The sequence below is a fragment of the Kogia breviceps genome, chromosome 3, assembly GCF_026419965.1.
Source record: "Kogia breviceps isolate mKogBre1 chromosome 3, mKogBre1 haplotype 1, whole genome shotgun sequence".
In the NCBI taxonomy this organism is placed as follows: Eukaryota; Metazoa; Chordata; class Mammalia; order Artiodactyla; family Physeteridae; genus Kogia; species Kogia breviceps.
The window spans coordinates 99,667,193-99,685,016 of NC_081312.1; the positions used below are offsets into that span (position 1 = coordinate 99,667,193).

Below are 17,824 nucleotides of genomic sequence, written 5' to 3' on the forward strand. Positions count from 1 at the left end.
TTTAAATTTTATGCATTACCCATTTTATTAAAACAGTTTTTCAGGAAAAATATATTATAATCCAATATATGTCTACCTTGGTATTTTGCTCCAAATCTTTACTATTCATAAGTGCATGATTAATCCGAAAAACTATCCAGTCAAACAGGGCACTATATAAAGACTTAGCCATGGAGTTCCTCACTGTTACAGCCTGGAAAAAAAAAAAAAGTTAGGAGTCTAAGTGAAATTGGCAACAATCTGACTAAGATACTATAACAAAATGTTTTGCTCTCATTCAAGAAAGAAACCTTATTATCCTGAATTAGAAATTAATTTTTCTTTCAATATAAATAACCTAAAATTGAAGTTTTTTTAATATACTCATTAATTTAATCCAACTCAGGAAATCCAGGTTAAAACTGCCATGAAAGATAAAGGAAACAAAACATGAGTCCACACATTTAAAAACACTTTTACTGAAAACTGGGGTATATATTTCACCTAGTAAAGAAAGAAGAATAGGAACTTTTATAAACAAATGAACTTTGCCAGCTAAAGTGGGGTAGAGTATTTCAGGCATAGGAATCAATTATCAAAAAGGCATCAGTTATCTGTGGAATCCTAGTCATACCACCACAATTACATTCCTGGCTGTCTTCAGCTTGCCATCCACAGTAACCTCTAGAATTTCTCCATCCCCAAACAGTAACAATTCTTTCATTATGGAGTTATGTGATTTACTTTTTCCCCTCACCTCAAGCCTTCCCCAGTTTATGGAAACTCTCTGTACTATCTGCTCAATTTTTGTGTAAATCTGAAATTAGTCTAAAAAATGAAGTCTATTACTTAAAGAAAATCCAACATTTAGAAAGTACTGCAACCTAAAAAGAGGGTTGTGGGGCACGTATCTTAGATAGCTGAGTCCTAGAACTTAAAAGAATACAAATCAAAAAAAAAAAAAACAAATCCTAATAATTTATGTACTTCTCATCTAGGGACTTATTTTGAAGCTTGTATATTCAGGTACATATTTATATCTATGTTCTTAATTTTAGAGGAAGTAGAGAGTGTTGATTAAAAGCTAGACTATCTTCCAGTCCCGGTTTCTCTACTTATTCCAGCTATTTGACCTTGGTCAAGTTACTTAAACTCTTAGGCTACAGCTTTTTTTACATTTGTAAAATGGAGACAATACTATAACCGACCACACATAGATGATGAATGAATTTCTGAATTTCAGTGAAAAAAAAACCCTCAAGTTTCCAGAACAAAAACTACTTACCTAAACTATCACCTACATAGGAAAGAGAAGACAGGTATTAAATTCTCTATCTTCAACACTAGACACTTGAAAATAATTGGAAAACGTTTAGAAGTTCTGAGAGAAAAAAGGATGTGGCCCTAAAATTCTATTCTTAGGCAAGTTATCAACCAAGTATCTTTAAAATATCAAGAAAATCAATAGTAGAACATATAGAGAGAATAACCATTCTATTTTCCCCAGAGGAGGGGAAAATAAATAAAGACAATCTGATAAAATTCAGCAAAAGCAAAATATTTTAAAACACACAATAAGAAAACATGTTCATTATCACAATGAATATAAATGAGTTGAATTTTGTAGTTAAAAGACAAACCTCCATATCAAATTAAAAGATTTAGAGAATCCAAATATACCAAATATACAAATATAATGCCTACTTACACCATAACTCCCAATATTATACTTTTAGCCTCTTTTCTCTGAAATGCAGTCCTGCCTATCACAGCTTAACCTCAATAAGCCCAAATACCAATTAATTATTTTCTCACTCAAACAAGATCTTGTTCAGTGTTTCCTGTCTCACTGAATGGTACCAATATTCTACAGCTGTGTGTACCAGAAAATCAGGATTCATCCTTGATATCTCCTTCTTCCTCCCTGCTTCCCACTAAACAAATCATTGCTCAATCTTGTTGATTTTACCATCTAAATTTCTTTCTTTTTAAATACATCCATTTCTCCCTATCAGTAGGTCACCATTCTAGACATAGCAGCAAGCAACTTTCTCCTCAGGAGTACTAACTACTATAGCCTCCAAACTCATCTTTCCACATTCACTCTTGCCCTCTGTGTTAGAATGATTCCCATCACCAGGTGTACATGTTCTCTATATCCTCTCCCAGTAAGTGTGAACAGGACTGTAAACATGATGGATTTCACTCCCATAACTATCTTATGTTATATGACAAGGGTGAAGGGATTTTAAAGATATAATTGTGGCCCAAAATCAGCTGAATTTTTTAGTTAACCCAAGAGATATTGTCTTGGGTAGAGCTGACCTACTAGGGACTGAGCCCATCCATCATAGATTCTCCTGCTGGCCTTGAAGAAGCAAACTGCCATGTTGTGTACAGTAACACATGGCAGGAAATGGCAAGTACACTCTAGGTGCTGAGAATGGCCCCTAACAGCCAACAAGAAATTATGGATCTCAGTCCTACAACTGCAAGGAAGTGAATCCTGTCAACAATCTGTGAACTTAGAAGAGGATGTTGAGTCTCAGATAAGATCACAGCCATCATGAATATCTTGACTTCAGCCTGGTGAAACCCTGATCAGAGGACCCAGCTAACCTGTGCCCAGACTGATGATCCATGGAAACTGTCAGATAATAAATTTGTATTATATTAAGTCACTAAGTTTGTTACACAGCTATAGAAAACTACTACGCTCTCCTCCAACTGACTTTTTCACACTGCTGCCAGACTGTCCTTAAAAAAATATCTAAGGCAACTTTTTTGCTTAAAACACTTCTTTCCATTGTTCTTCAGACAAAATGCTAAAATCCTTAAGGACTGCTCTTCATTTTAATCATAATGCCTAGCACAATTCCAGGCACAAAAAGTGTTTTCAAATATTTACTAAACAAATAAATACACCAAACAAAAATAAAGCAGGGGCTACAAAAATAATCTCAAAATGTTGAAGTTAAAGTTAAACATATAAACATAAAGAAATATTTAATAATGAAAAAAGTTGAGAAAGAAAATAAAAAAGCATTGAACTTTTATGTAAAAGATGAACAAACCTCTTAAAATGGTTTGGCTTTTTCTCTTGTCTAGAAAGGAGCTCTCAAAGTTGGCAACTAAAAAATATGATATAAGATATCTGACATAATGAAGAAATGTGGACCTGTAGGTACAATTAGGAGAGACCCCAAAAATGGGATAAATGGATCAATGGGATAAATTAATCAATGTCTGCCTAGAAAGCATTCTCTACAGTTAAATCACTGTTTCCCCACCTCTCTGACTTCCAATCTCATATTCCTGTCCTATCTTTATAATTGTCAGTTTGATTTCTCAACACTTTCATAAAATTTCACCATAAAATAGTAGGCTTTTCAATAACTTTCCTACTCCTATACACCTGAGTGGTATAATAATAATAATAATACTGGCACACTATAGCAATAAAACTTACCTGGAAGCCTTACTATACAGATGATATTTAAAGCCATGGGACTAAGTGAGAAAATCTAGATAAAGAGTTTAGAGAGGAAAAGACAGACTGTCCTAGGGCACCCAATCTTTAAGAAGTCAGGAAGAAAAGAAAAAACAAACAAAAAGAACTGCAAAGGAGTGGCCAACAATGAAAAAGTAAACCAAAAGAGCATGATGTGATGGAAGATATGATGTGCTCAACAAGGAAAAATCATTTGGATTAAAGACTGCTTATTTATAATTCTACCTACCATCCACTTATCCCATATTAATACTATGAAACTTAAAAACGGTGATCAGATGGAGATCATTAGAGAAAAATGTAAGCATATTGCTTAAAATTACATTCAACTTTAAGTTTCCAAGTTGACAGAAAGTTCACGATAAATTTCAAGAGCCCAGAAAATATTTCAATCCATACTGTTATTTTCATTCTGTTAACAGAAAGAATATAAACCTAAATTTCTAAAAATGTTCAGAGTTCCTTGATTTCAAAGAAAATCTATTCATACCTCTGCCAGTTTGTATGGTAAAATAAGCTTTTCTCCCACTGTCACGGTCTTCCTTGTAACTAGTGCTTCAAATAGCATCTCTTCTTTAACCTATACAGTGGAAAAGTAAATTCAATATAAAAGATTTATGACTATGGTTGAATTATTTATTGAAAAGTCAAAGAAAGAAAAAAATTACTGAGATTAGTAAATATGCAACAGAGAAAAAACAAAAACAAAAAGACAATACACTGGGCAATTTAAATATTGGCCTAAGTGGAATTTAAGTGTCCCACTCACCATACTTCACCATAAAAAAGACACAAAGGGTAAATAAGACAGATGGGTCTTTTTAAATTAAAGTTTTCTTTCTGATCATAATAGAGAAACATGTTTCTTTGTGCAGAATATGAAAAATACAGAATGGCACAAAAAATATTTTAAGACAATTAACCATAATCCCACAACCTGGAGACAAGGACTAAAAAGTGACAATACTTCTTGAATTCCAGGGACATTATAATGGATACTTATTGCTGTTTCAGATCTTTATTTTCACTTACAGATGTTAAACTTTAAGATAAAGTTGATGCTTCCTTTGTTCTTACTCTCTCTCTAGACGCCAATAAAATCATGAATTTCACATGTATTTCAGTTCATGTTTTTATACACACACATACACATACACACATACACACATACATATATATGTATAATTTCAGTTCATGTTTTCATATTACAAACATGTTTTGAGATCTATGTTGATAATTTAGATCAAGCTTATTCATTTTAACTGCTATATAGCATCTCACTATATAAATTACCACCATGCACAATCCATTCTCCTACTTGTAGACATTTATGCTATTCACAATTTTACACCATCAGAAAATAAACTGCAGTGAATACTCTTGCATATGAGTTCAAGAGTTTCTCTGAAGTACATACCTGAACGTTGGAATTACCAGGTTGTAGTGTACCTATTTTCAGCTTTACAGGATATTGCCAAACTCCTGTACATGTGTTTTTTACCCATTTGCTCTCTCTAGCAGAAGCACTGAGAGTTCTTATTTCTTCAAACCTTGACTATACTTGGTATCATCAGACTTTTGGTTTTTGCCATGCTGATGGGCATGAATGGTAAACAAGACCATTTTATAAAAGCATCCATACATAATAAAGCTTTGACATTCATAAATTTTATGTAAACAATATGATATAAAATGTATCAAGCAAAAAGACTAGAGTACAAGGAGAAACTGAGTTATAAAACAAGAAAGTGAGGCATTACCCTGTCACCAGCAAATGCATGACAGGTCGACCATTTTTAAAATATGATTACACAACACAGAAAATACACCTTCTTCTGGAGCATCCATTGCTCAATCTTCAAATTCCAAAAGATGGAAACAATTTGAGGCACATTAACTTCACAAAATGAACAGCCAAGTTTAAATGTAAAACCTCAACCTTTCAGGTATATTTAAAATATTTCAAGGAACAAAAAAATATATATATTAATACCAGATTACACAAAATGACAAAACTAACAAAGAAAAAACATATGTGATAAAAACCACTGTAGGGGCTTCCCTGGTGGCGCAGTGGTTAAGAATCCACCTGCCAATGCAGGGTACACGGGTTTGAGCCCTGGTCTGGGAAGATCCCACATGCCATGGAGCAACTAAGCCCGCGCACCACAACTACTGAGCCTGCACTCTAGAGCCTGCAAGCCACAACTACTGAGCCCACGTGCCACAACTACTGGAGCCCACGTGCCTAGAGCCTGTGCTCTGCAACAAGAGAAGCCACCACAATGAGAAGCCAGTGCACCACAACAAAGAGTAGGCCCCGCTCGCCACAACTAGAGAAAGCCCACGCACAGCAATGAAGACACGATGCAGCCAAAAATAAGTAAATTAAATAAATAAATATTTTAAAAAACCACTGTAGTATTATTGTGAGTTACATTTGTTCATGTAAGCAATTATTATTAAAATATTTAAAAACAGGGTTTCCCTGGTGGCGCAGTGGTTGAGAGTCCGCCTGCCGATGCAGGGGACACGGGTTCGTGCCCCAGTCTGGGAGGATCCCACATGCCGCGGAGTGGCTGAGCCCGAGAGCCATGGCCACTGAGCCTGTGCATCCGGAGCCTGTGCTCCGCAACGGGAGAGGCCACAACAGTGAGAGGCCCGCGTACCACAAAAAAAATAAAAAATATATATATATATGACCTATGTAGTAGACTCAAGAAATTTTTTTTTAAGGAACAAACAAATGTAAGCTGGCAACAAAGTGGAGCATAGGTTACTTCCATACATTTGTATAAATTGGTACAACCATGTAGAGAGTCATTTGTCAGTATCAGTAAAGCTCAATATGTGTATATACCATAACCCAACAATTCTACTCCTTGGACTATACCCTAGAATAGTTCTCACACATGTTAACAAGGAGACATACAAGAATGCCTGTCATAGTACTATCTATAAATGGAAAATTACAAACAACTTCACTCCCCACTAAAAAAGATAAATTATGTTTTATTCATATAATAGAATTTTATACAACAGCTAAAAATAAGAATCTAGAATATATAAACCAGCACTGAAAAATCTCAAAAACAAAATATGAAGTGAAAAAGTCAAGTTTTAGAATGATACATATAGTATTAACATTTATATAAAGTCTGAAAATATGCAGAACAACAAAACTATATATTCTTTATGGAAAGAAACATCTATCTATTCTGAAAGTGTAAAAACAAGAACAGGAATGACAAAAACTAAATTCAAGTCAAAAAGGTACAAACTTCCAGTTATAAAATAAATGTCACATGTCATGGGGATATAATATACAGCATGGTGACAACAGTTAATAAAAACTGTAATCCATATTTGAAACTTGCTAAGAGAGTTGATCTTAAAAGTCCTAATCACAGGAAAATAAATTTTTTGTAACTATGTATGCTGAAAGATGTCAACCAGACTTACTGTGATCATTTTGAAATATATACAAATATTGAAATATTATGCTTTATACTTGAAACTAATGTATGTCAATTATAACTCAATGAAAAATAAGAAACTATAGAGAAATCATAAACAAAAAAGAAAATCTGAACACTGACTATATGTTTGAGACTAGAAAACAACTGTTAATTATTTTTAGGTGTTTTAATAATATTGTGAAGTTTTTTAAAATTTTTGTTAGAGTATAGTTAATTTGCAGTGTTGTGTTAGTTTCAAGTGTGCAGCAAGGTGAATCAGTTAATCATATACATATATCCACTCTTTTTTTTAGATTCTCTTCCCATATAGGTCATTACACAGTATTGAGTAGGGTTCCCTGTGCTATACAGTAGGTTAATTATTGTGAATATTTTAAAAACATCTAAATTATCTTTTAGATATTTGGGATTTTGTTTTGGAATTTGTTTTAAAAGAACTGGGAAGGAACAGAGGTGAAGATACAGATGAAAAGAGAGAGGCCACATTAATAAGTGATGAAGCTTAACAGTGGGTACTTGGGTTATGTTCATTATATGAGGGGTACTTGGGGTTCTCTCTGCTTTTGACTGCATTTAAAAGTTCAATTAATAAAAACTGGAAAAAAAACTAAATTCATAGTAGTGTTTACTTCTGCTGGGGGCAGAGTACACAGTGGACTTCAAATACACACAGTATTTTATTACTTGGATGAGGTTTCAAGTACACAGGTATTTATCATGCTATTTTGCACATATACTGTATGCTGAAAACATTTCATAATTTAACAGAAAAAAAGAAGAAAATATATTAAAATAGAAATCAATACATAAGTAAATAAGAAATGAAAGACGAATCTCAAATATCAAAAGAAAAAATTCAGAAACACAAATAGCTGAAAGCTAATACCATAGAAAAAAATTTTAAACATCAACAAAATATTTATGAAGAATGCAAAAATAATAAGTTTTAAACATTTAATCAACAAAGTATTTCCTAGAACAACATAAATTATCAAAATTAATTCAAGCCAGATTTGAAAATTCTGAGAAATCAGTCAACACACAACTAACTGGAAGAATATCAAATACAAATTGGTCACAGGCTGATATTGTTCAAATCTTTAAGGAACATATTCTCTGCTAATGATTCCTCTTTTAAATGCAGAAAAAAAATTTTAAAGAATGAAAAACCACCCAATTCATTTCAAGGAGCTGATTTAATGCTGACACTAAAACCTGACAATGGTCATACACATGTCTACACACATATACACAATCACACAAAACACACTAATCTTGCTTGTATTTGATAAACATCCTAAAAAAAATTACTGAATTCATATTTTAATCAGCTACCTCTATAATTTTCTGAATAATCTTAATCGTGCATATATGACTTTAAATTTTTAAAATAAACTTTACTGAGGGAATTCCCTGGCAGCCCAGTGGTTAGGACTCGGCACTTTCACTGCTGGGGCCAAGGTATGATCCCTGGTCAGGGACTAAGATCCTGCAAGGTGCGTGTTGAGGCCAATAAATAAATAAATAAATAAACTATTAATACAAAATATTAATAATTAGCAATGGGCTCAATATCCAATCTACCATGTTTCTCATATTCACCTGAGAAACTGATATATATATTAAAAATTCATTCTTTAATATTGTTTCAATAGATGTTAAATATACTCAAAACACATAAATCTACTAAAAATTGAACAATTTATGGTAATGATGATGGTTCTAATATTTCACAACATAAACATGCTCCAAATTAAATACAACTAATCTACTGGAGCTTGTTCGATTTTAATAATTTCACAAGCATCTATCCCACATAGGATTTAGTACACAGAAGATGCAAAGCATTCACTACTGCCTGAGGTAACTACAAAAAATAATTGGAAAAAATAAATAAAATTAAACCATTATTTGTTCTTAAAAGCTAAATCTATATTTATTATTATTATTATTTTTTTTTTAACATCTTTATTGGAGTATAATTGTTTTACAATAGTGTGTTAGTTTTCCCTCTACAACAAACTAAATCAGTTATACATACACACATGCTCCCACTATATTTATTATTGAATTGAATCACTTTGGGAAGGAGGGAAATTAAATTTTAAAACATTTAAATTTAAAGTAAATTAAACCTTTACTAAAGAGTTTACATTTTAATTAAACCAGTTATTGTGCCTATCTTTCAATCTTATTTCAACGAAAGCCTTAAGGTTCCAATTATCATTATCAATGTTAATCAATTAGAGAAAATCATATTTAAAAATAAGATCTAACTATGGGAATTCCCTGGCAGTCCAGTGGTTAGGACTCTGCGCTCTCACTGCCGAGGACCCAGGTTCGATCTCCAGTTGGGGAACTAATATCCCACAAGCCGCGCGGCCAAAAAACAATTTTAAATTAAAAAATAATAATAATAATAAATATAAGATCTAACTATAGGCAGGATACCCTGGTAGGTCTTCTCAGACCTTCTCTAGCTCGTTGACTTTGAAGATTATCTTCTTTCTACTTACTAAACCTCCATTCCTAGAACCAGTCCAAACTATATATAACAAGAAGGAATTTGAAAAGCTTGAGTTCAAAAGTGAGATTTGCTATCAAATCACATTTAGTTGTTACTCTAACTTTGAGACTGGTAAGTCCAATTCTCAGAATTGGATTTCTCCTTTTTTTACCAATACCTCTTTAAATTGCCTGAATTCCTCTTACTAGTCTCTCACCAAAAAAAGTAACACTGCACTAGGACCAGAAGCCTTGGCACTTGCTGAATGCCTGAACTTATAAGAAAGACCACTAGCCACAATACCAAGTGTTTGACTAAAATATCACCTGAAATGCCTGCCTGAAATACCATCTGTTTTCTGACCCTCATGACCTTCAAAATTACAGCTTTCAGATACCACAATCCACACCCTGGAACTTCTTTCCAATGAGTGAATCTAGTTCCAATTCAAGGTACTCCCCCCTGACCCTTCTTCCAGGCTAACTCATTCCATTGAAGTTAATAAGCAACAGCAAGGCATGTACAAAATAATAAACACTGTAAGGTTAGATCAATAAGAGGCATCCATTGCTCTCAAAGAACATTGCCGCCATCTTAAAATGGACACAAACTGGTAAACAATTAACTTTATGCTACAAAGCCAATACTGAACTATGCTAAGGAGAAGCAAATGTTCTATGCTGATAGAGTCAGTTTAGACCCTTTAATATGGTTAAGTCCCATGAAGTAGTATATGAACCAAGATTTGAAAGATAAGTGATATTTTAACAGAAAAAAAAGGTTATTCATTGCAAAAAACTGGAAACGATCAACGTGCTCTTCAACAGATGAATGGATAGACCAACTGTGGTATAATACATCTACACCATGGAATATTACCCAGCAATGAGAAATGAGCTATCAAGCCAGGAAAAGCCACAGATGAATCTTAAATGTATATTGCTAAGTGAAACAAATCAGTCTGAAAAGGCTACATACTGTATGACTAATTATGTTATATTCTGGAAAAGGCAAACCTACAGAGCTAGTAAAAAGATCAGTAGTTTGCTGGGATGGATTGAACAGGTGAAGCACAGGGAATTTTTTGGGCTGTGAAACTATTTTGTATGATAATGTAGTGGAGGATACACGACATTATGCATCTGTCACAACCCAAATAGCAAAAAGAGTGAATCTTAATGTATACACATTTTTAGAAAATTATTTAAGATGTTGTGGGAATCTTAGGAAAAGAATACAGACCATGACATGAAAACTGTATGACAAATATATGGAACAACCTCAGTGAAGGGGGTGGGAGGAAAAGATGCTGACCTAAGTAATTCTGGAAATAAATGGAGTCTGTAAAACTAGGGGTAACATGACTCCATAAAGTCATTTCCCACAGGGATATGGGTTAAAAATTCTAATACTGCTTTACAGGTATACTGGAATTGAATACCTAAATGAATGACAGATTGATGGGAGACAGCTTCTTCACTGTTAGTGTGAGTTTACAGATAAGCAAGGGGAGAAGGCTAGAATGATACATGTGCTAATGGATTAGTTAGAAACAACAGTATAATCTCATGTTTATCTTTTTATTAATTTTTATTTTTTACTGAAGTATAGTTGACTTACAATGTTTCAGGTGTACAGCAAAGTGATTCAGTTTTATTTATATATATACATAATATAAATAAATATGTATTCTTTTTCAGATTCTTTTCCATTGCAGGTTATTATAAGATACTGAATACAGTTCCCTGTGCTATGCAGTAGGTCCTTGTTGTTTATCTATTTTATATATAGCAGTATGTATCGGTTAATCCCAAATCCTAATTTATCCCTCCCTCCCACTTTCCCTTTTGGTAACCATAAATTTGTCTTCTATGTCTGTGAGTCTATTTCTGTTTGTAAATAAGTTCATTTATATCGTATTTTTAGATTCCACATATAAGTGATAGCATACAATATTTGTCTTTCTCTGTTTGACTTACTTCACTAAGTATGATAATCTCAAGGTACATCCATGTTGCTGTAAATGGCATTATTTCATTCTTTTTTATGGCTGAGTAGTATCCCATTGTGTGTGTATGTGTGTGTGTGTGTGTGTGTGTGTGTGTGTGTGTGTGTGTGTGTGTGTGTGTGTATACACACACCACATCTTTACCCATTCATCTGTCAATGGACATTTATGTTGCTTCCATGTCTTGGCTATTGTAAATAGTGCTGCTATGTACATTGGGGTGCATGTGTCTTTTCGAGTTAGAGTTTTCACTGGATACATGCCTAGCAGTGGGATTGCTGGATCATATTATAGCTCTATTTTTATTTTAGTTTTTTAAGGAACCTCCATACTGTTCTCCATCTCAGCTGCACCAATTTACATTCCCACCAACAGTGCAAGAGGGTTCCCTTTTCTCCACACCCTCTCCAGCATTTACTATTTGTAGACTTTTTGATGACAGCCATTCTGACCAATATGAGATGATACCTCATTGTGGTTTTGATTTGCATTTCTCTAATAATTAGCAACATTGAGCATCTTTTCATGTGCCTGTTGCCATTGGTATGTCTTCTCTGGAGAAATATCTACTTAGGTCTTCTGTCCATTTTTTGATTGGGTTGTTCGTTTTTCTGATATTAAGCTTTTGAACTGTTTGCATATTCTGGAAATTAATCCCTTATCAATTACATTGTTTGGAAATATTTTCTCCCATTCTGTAGGTTGTCTTTTCACTTTGTTTATGGTTTCCCTTGCTGTGGAGATCATGTTTATCTTTATATAGATATAGATGGTTACATAAAAATATTTGTAAATATGTGAATATACTCAGGGGAGTATACACACATATATTTCCAGTCAGAGGAGAGGGCCTACAAAAATCATATCCCTTTAAAGATGAGTAGTTAGCTCAGAAAACATGAGAAATCATCACTCCAGGAGGAAAGAATAAGGTAATAATAAGGACCCTGATATGGGAAGAAACGTCATAGGAGATGAAGACCTCTGGCTCCCATTCAGCCATGAAGAAAGAAAAAGTAGTACCCTTTTCTCCACCCATCCAGATACCCCATCTTCAAATAAAATAATCTAACCAACATCCTACTATGACAGGAAATCTCAAATATAGAAGGAGAAAAATTACAAAGGCCTAGAACATGATACAGTATAGAGTGAAATACTCATCCTATTCAGCAAATTGAGGAATCATGGATATCTGGGGCAAAGGGAGGCAGGGGAGAAAACTCAAATCTTCTACAGATTCTGGCACACACAACAGCAAAACTTCCAACTTTTGGTGTAACACTATTAATAAAAAGTATTAACCCATTTATACCTACAAAATAGTTACACAAAATAAAAACTGAAAAGTTACCCAGTATTTGAAATGACAACTGAGAATGTAAACACTTACTTCTAATAATTCTGAGACAACAGGCAGAACTTCAGGATTACATATATCTATGGAGTCATCCCGGTATGTCTTCTTTTTATAACAGATATTACCCAAATGTAGTATTGCTGAGAGAAGAGAGAAAATCCTGTGAAAATAAAACCATAAATTACAGCTTGCTTATGTGCATTCTCTAAGCTTATTTCATTCCAAAATTCTAATCAAGCAAATTAACCAGTACAAAGCATTTAGTCTTCAGAAAAATAAGAAATAGGTTAATAATAACTATAATAACTAAAATTTATTGAGTGTTCACTATGTCGGGCACTGTGCAAAGCACTTTAGATAACCCTTTCAGAATTATATCATCTGTCAGATATAGCTATTTGAAGGGGACTTCTTACTATTGTCTGAATCTGCTGTAGTGTTTCAAAAGTCCATGGACTTTCTAAACACTTTTCATCCTGCCTGGAATGTCCTTTCCCTACACTGTCTATTTCAGATCTACTGAATCAGAATCTTTAAAAGAAAGGTCTTAGAATCTGTATTTTAACAAAGTAACCTAGGTGATTTTTTATTATTAGTTATATTTTTTAAATGCTTTCCTACATAATATTATACTGCCCATCATATTATAAATGCTTTTTAAAAAACAATATGAGGCCACTGGGGTATATTATCTAATATCAGGCCCTTAATGTGAAACATCTGCATCTGGACTGTCCTTCCCTCCTGTCTCAGAAGAACACATGCCCCTCCTCCAGCCAACAACTAATCCCTACGCTTGTGCTATACATCTCATGAACTCAGTTTACTCTGGAACATTATTACACCAATTTTCTATCTCTCGCCTGAACCTGACAAGAACTTTCTATCAAAATAATCTCACTTCTCTTTTACTTTAAACAACCCATCCTAGATCCCACATCTTCTTCACTTCACAAACAAGCTTATTGAAATGTCAACTTACACTCCTTGCCTTCACTTTGTCATTCCCTATTTGCTAACACATTCTGGCATCTGCCTCCCAGTAAAATGTCTCATAGAAGTTACCAAGAACCTCCATGTAACTTAGAAAAATATATTATGTCCTTAACTTACATGATATCTAAACGCCCAAAGGCGTTTAACACAGTTGAATACTCCATCTAAAAGCCCTTCCTAGAAATCTATATATACACACATCTTTGTGCCTTCTCCAGTTATTTCCTCAGAATAAATCTGTTCTACTTATGAAATTTTAACTCTGTGTTTTCCTAAAATTAGGAAGCATTTTAAATAAAACAAAGATATTGCTTTAGGAACCTAATAGCTGTACTTTCGGAGGTCCTGAAGCAACATCTAATTCATAGGTGTAATTTTTCAAATAATTTAAAATTTTTAAATGATTGAGTCATTAACACGACACAAACAAAATACAAGTCAATTCTAAAGGAGTATTTCATAAAAACGTTCTGAGTTAGAGAGGAAACTCAGTATCAACTGAAATATAAAAACTACTGAAAGCCAAAAACATAAAAAAACAAACTTACGAGCCATTTTTTTAAAAACTATCTTTAGTAGTAGTTTATATAGTTGCACATTACACTATTTCAGAATTTTGGATTCAATAATCAGCACAATAATGTTTCTCACACACAAATATGTGATGCATAGTCTCCAGCAATAATAAATGTCTTATAAACAATTGAATATACTATAATTCAATATTAAAAGATTTATAAATATGAATTAAGAATCCCTGCTCTCAAAAAGCTTATAAGGTTAAGGTTATTTGCATCTTTAAAGTAGTTTATTTTAATTATAATTTACTTCTTTATTTTAAGCATAATTTACTCCATCCTTATCTCAACCTTTTTACAGTTCTATTTTGTTTACATTTACAATGAAAAAAATACATTTAGCACAATGCTACAGACATAAACTTACAGTTGAAATACATAGAAAATTATGTTACACTGAAAGGTAGTATGTCTTAATAAGATTAAAGATCAATGATATAGAAAACAAGGAGTTATAAAATAGTGTTACAAAGCAACAGTTTTTAGGTAAGGTACATGGAGAGGTTTGGGGGGCACCATGAGCCCTTGCGATAATATGCAAATGTTTATGTATTACATTTTACAGGAAGAAGAGATCCAACTTTCAACAGACTCTCAAAGATTTATGACAAAAGAAAGCAATTCAAAACAAGTCTTTTAGAAAAATTAATTTTCTAATTCTAAGTAACATTTAAGATGGAACTGGATCAGGCACTGGATCAGGAATATCAGAAAATTGTTTCAAAGGATAAAAGAAGAGGAATTTTTTAAACACATATCATGATTTATTCTCTACCAAGGGTATAAGAATACAATAAGTAAACTCACTGTCTTCGTGTCTTGGGAAGGAATCCTACCATTTCCATGGCTAGTTGTAAGCGTTCAAAGTCATGCCTCAAATCTTCACCCTCCACTGTGAAGCAATCCTGTTTTTTTAAGAAAAAAGGGGGAGTAAAATCAAGACTACCTATTGAAAAGTAATCTAAGCCACGTGGAAATATAGTAATTTTAGATAAATATACCTATTATAAAAATCAGAGCTGATGAAATATTTAGACATTGCCAAATTCATTAGCCCTCTTATCTTACCACAAGTATGCACACTAAACACATACCTACCAAAATACCAGTAGGTTATCTTTTCTCCCTCTTTCACAATCACCCAAGCAAGTATCTCAAAAGTAACTTAAGAGCTAGCAATATGTAAAAATGTTCTGATACAAAGTTTGATTTTGAATGGTTCTGAAGAGTCTTGGAGATCCAAAGAATTTAAGAGAGCTCAATTCCACAAACAAATGTTATTTATTCAACAAATATTTAATAAGTGTCTACCCATATGTAAGGTGAACTAGATCCTGGGACACAAAAATAAATTTTAGAATAGGCAACAATTTAGTTAAGAAGTGAAGTGGAGACTAGACTTTTATAATACAAAGATGTTTATATTATATCAATATTAGAAATAACATAAATATTATATTCCTAATGAATAATATAAACATGGTAATCAGTCAGCAAAATTAAAAAGTATATGTGAAAGTATAAAAACCTGCAAAGGACACACATGATATGAGTCAGTAAAAATAGTTATGGACTACCAAATAAAAAAATACTACTCTTCTAGAGCAACTCTTGCATTTCACTTCCCTCAAAAGACAAACGGTAACACTGTACACATAATCTAAATCTTTAAAACAAAAAATAAGTCTTTAAGTCCCTTTACTATATGTTCTCACAGTCCCTTACACTTAACATTTTCAGAAACGTCCTCACATGTATTTACTTTTTTAATGCCCATCTTCCTATGAAATATTGTATTAAATACTCAATGAACACATGAACTATTATTTGTCTCATTTACTGCAGTTCTCCAATATCAAGTCAGTGCCAAGAAGAAAGTGGGAAATTATTAAAGTAGATATACAATGAATGATTTATTTAACTGAATGAGATATTCCTTTTTGAGAAGTAAACAAAGTGCTCATTTATTTTTTAAAAAGTATTTATCAAGTATCTACCATGTACAACTTGCTTTAGGCATTGTAAGAATGAGTTAATGAATATATATGTAAATAATAAAATTTAAAATTAAATATTAAGTCTTAGAATGCTATTAAAAATATTTGTATTCTCTATGGAAAGGTATACATGGATAGTTTAAATTTTTTAATTCACTTCAAGAAGCATTCTTTCTGAGAACCCATGTACTTAATTTTCTGACTATAAAATTTTGGTAAGCAATTTTAAGACATACTTCTAAAGACATGCCAAAATCCTACCTACTAAAAAATTTTAAGTTAACACATTTTTCTTTTACCTATAGTAAAGCTTTTTAAAAGCTCTTGCTTTTCTTCCCCCCAAAACCACAAAGAGCTCACTCATTTTATGATTTAGTAAAAAGTTTTCTATAATAAATCAGTGGGGAAAAAGAGAACTATGCTTCCACTTGTGTAAACTCAATGATACAGTAATGATTCTCATAACTGACGGTTGTTCTTATCAACCCCAAGAATGAATAAAAGAATATGTATAAAATATTGAGAACATAAATTGAATAAAGAACTAAAATATAAATATATTTATACTTGCTGTTATCTATAATCAAATTGTTCTTTGGAGATACAAAATGGTCTCAGTGAAGACAAAAATCATAATTAACTTTTAAATGCTTGTACTTAATGTGTATTTCCCTGATGACAATGGTATTAGAAAAACTAAGGATGGACTAACCTACCAGACCAGAAATATCTTTATCTTAATCTGAGTTCCTATGGAAGCAGACCTTGAGACAAAGATTCAGTACAAGTACTAGCGGAATGTAGGGAAGGCAATGTAGCCTAAATAGGGTATAATATTAAAGTAGCTACCACAGTGGGTAACTGGACTTTAATCCCAAAGTAATCTCTGGGAAACAATATAAAAAAATAGGTGAAGGAGCGGGAACACTTATATACCACCTCCCATGAGTTATTGAGTTATCGGTTGAGGACTTCTAGAGATAAGCTGTTAACTCCTAGGAACTTCTAGAGGGTCATGCAAGAGCACAAGGCCTTCCAGGGTTCTGAGAAAAGCCTTCAAGCACCAAGATACAAATACTGGCTGTTGGACGTCATTTAGAAAACAATGAAACAGTAAGGGTCAAAGAATAAGGCAGGGAACTAACCAACAACTGTTCGGACCCTTTCCACTGAAAGAAAATAGTTGATTCCTCTTGTCAAACTTAGCTCAGGCTCTAGTCTTACTTGATAACATGCCACTGCACACTCCTCACAAACACACCAAAATGTTCTTTCATGTTATCAGCCTTTTTTCCCTTTGTGTGAGATGATGAGAATGCTTTCTCATTTATAAGTACCTACAACAAGCCTGGCATATCGTAAACATTTAGGAGGGAGAGAAAGTGAAGAGCAGAGTCAAATTACACATTT

General features: G+C 33.1%; 1 protein-coding gene across 16 annotated transcripts in view; it reads right to left on the reverse strand.

Annotated features, from left to right (window-relative positions):
* The window catches only part of MYO9A (myosin IXA), a 279,561-nt gene that overhangs the window by 184,944 nt on the left and 76,793 nt on the right, over positions 1–17,824 (reverse strand). For all 16 annotated transcript variants that reach the window (XM_067029270.1, XM_067029272.1, XM_067029275.1 and 13 more), the window contains 4 exons: positions 15,225–15,322; positions 12,877–13,003; positions 3,981–4,070; positions 77–193 (listed from right to left, as the gene is read on the reverse strand). In XM_067029270.1, coding sequence (XP_066885371.1) covers positions 77–193; positions 3,981–4,070; positions 12,877–13,003; positions 15,225–15,322 — 432 coding nt within the window. The remainder of the gene's footprint in view (positions 1–76; positions 194–3,980; positions 4,071–12,876; positions 13,004–15,224; positions 15,323–17,824) is intronic.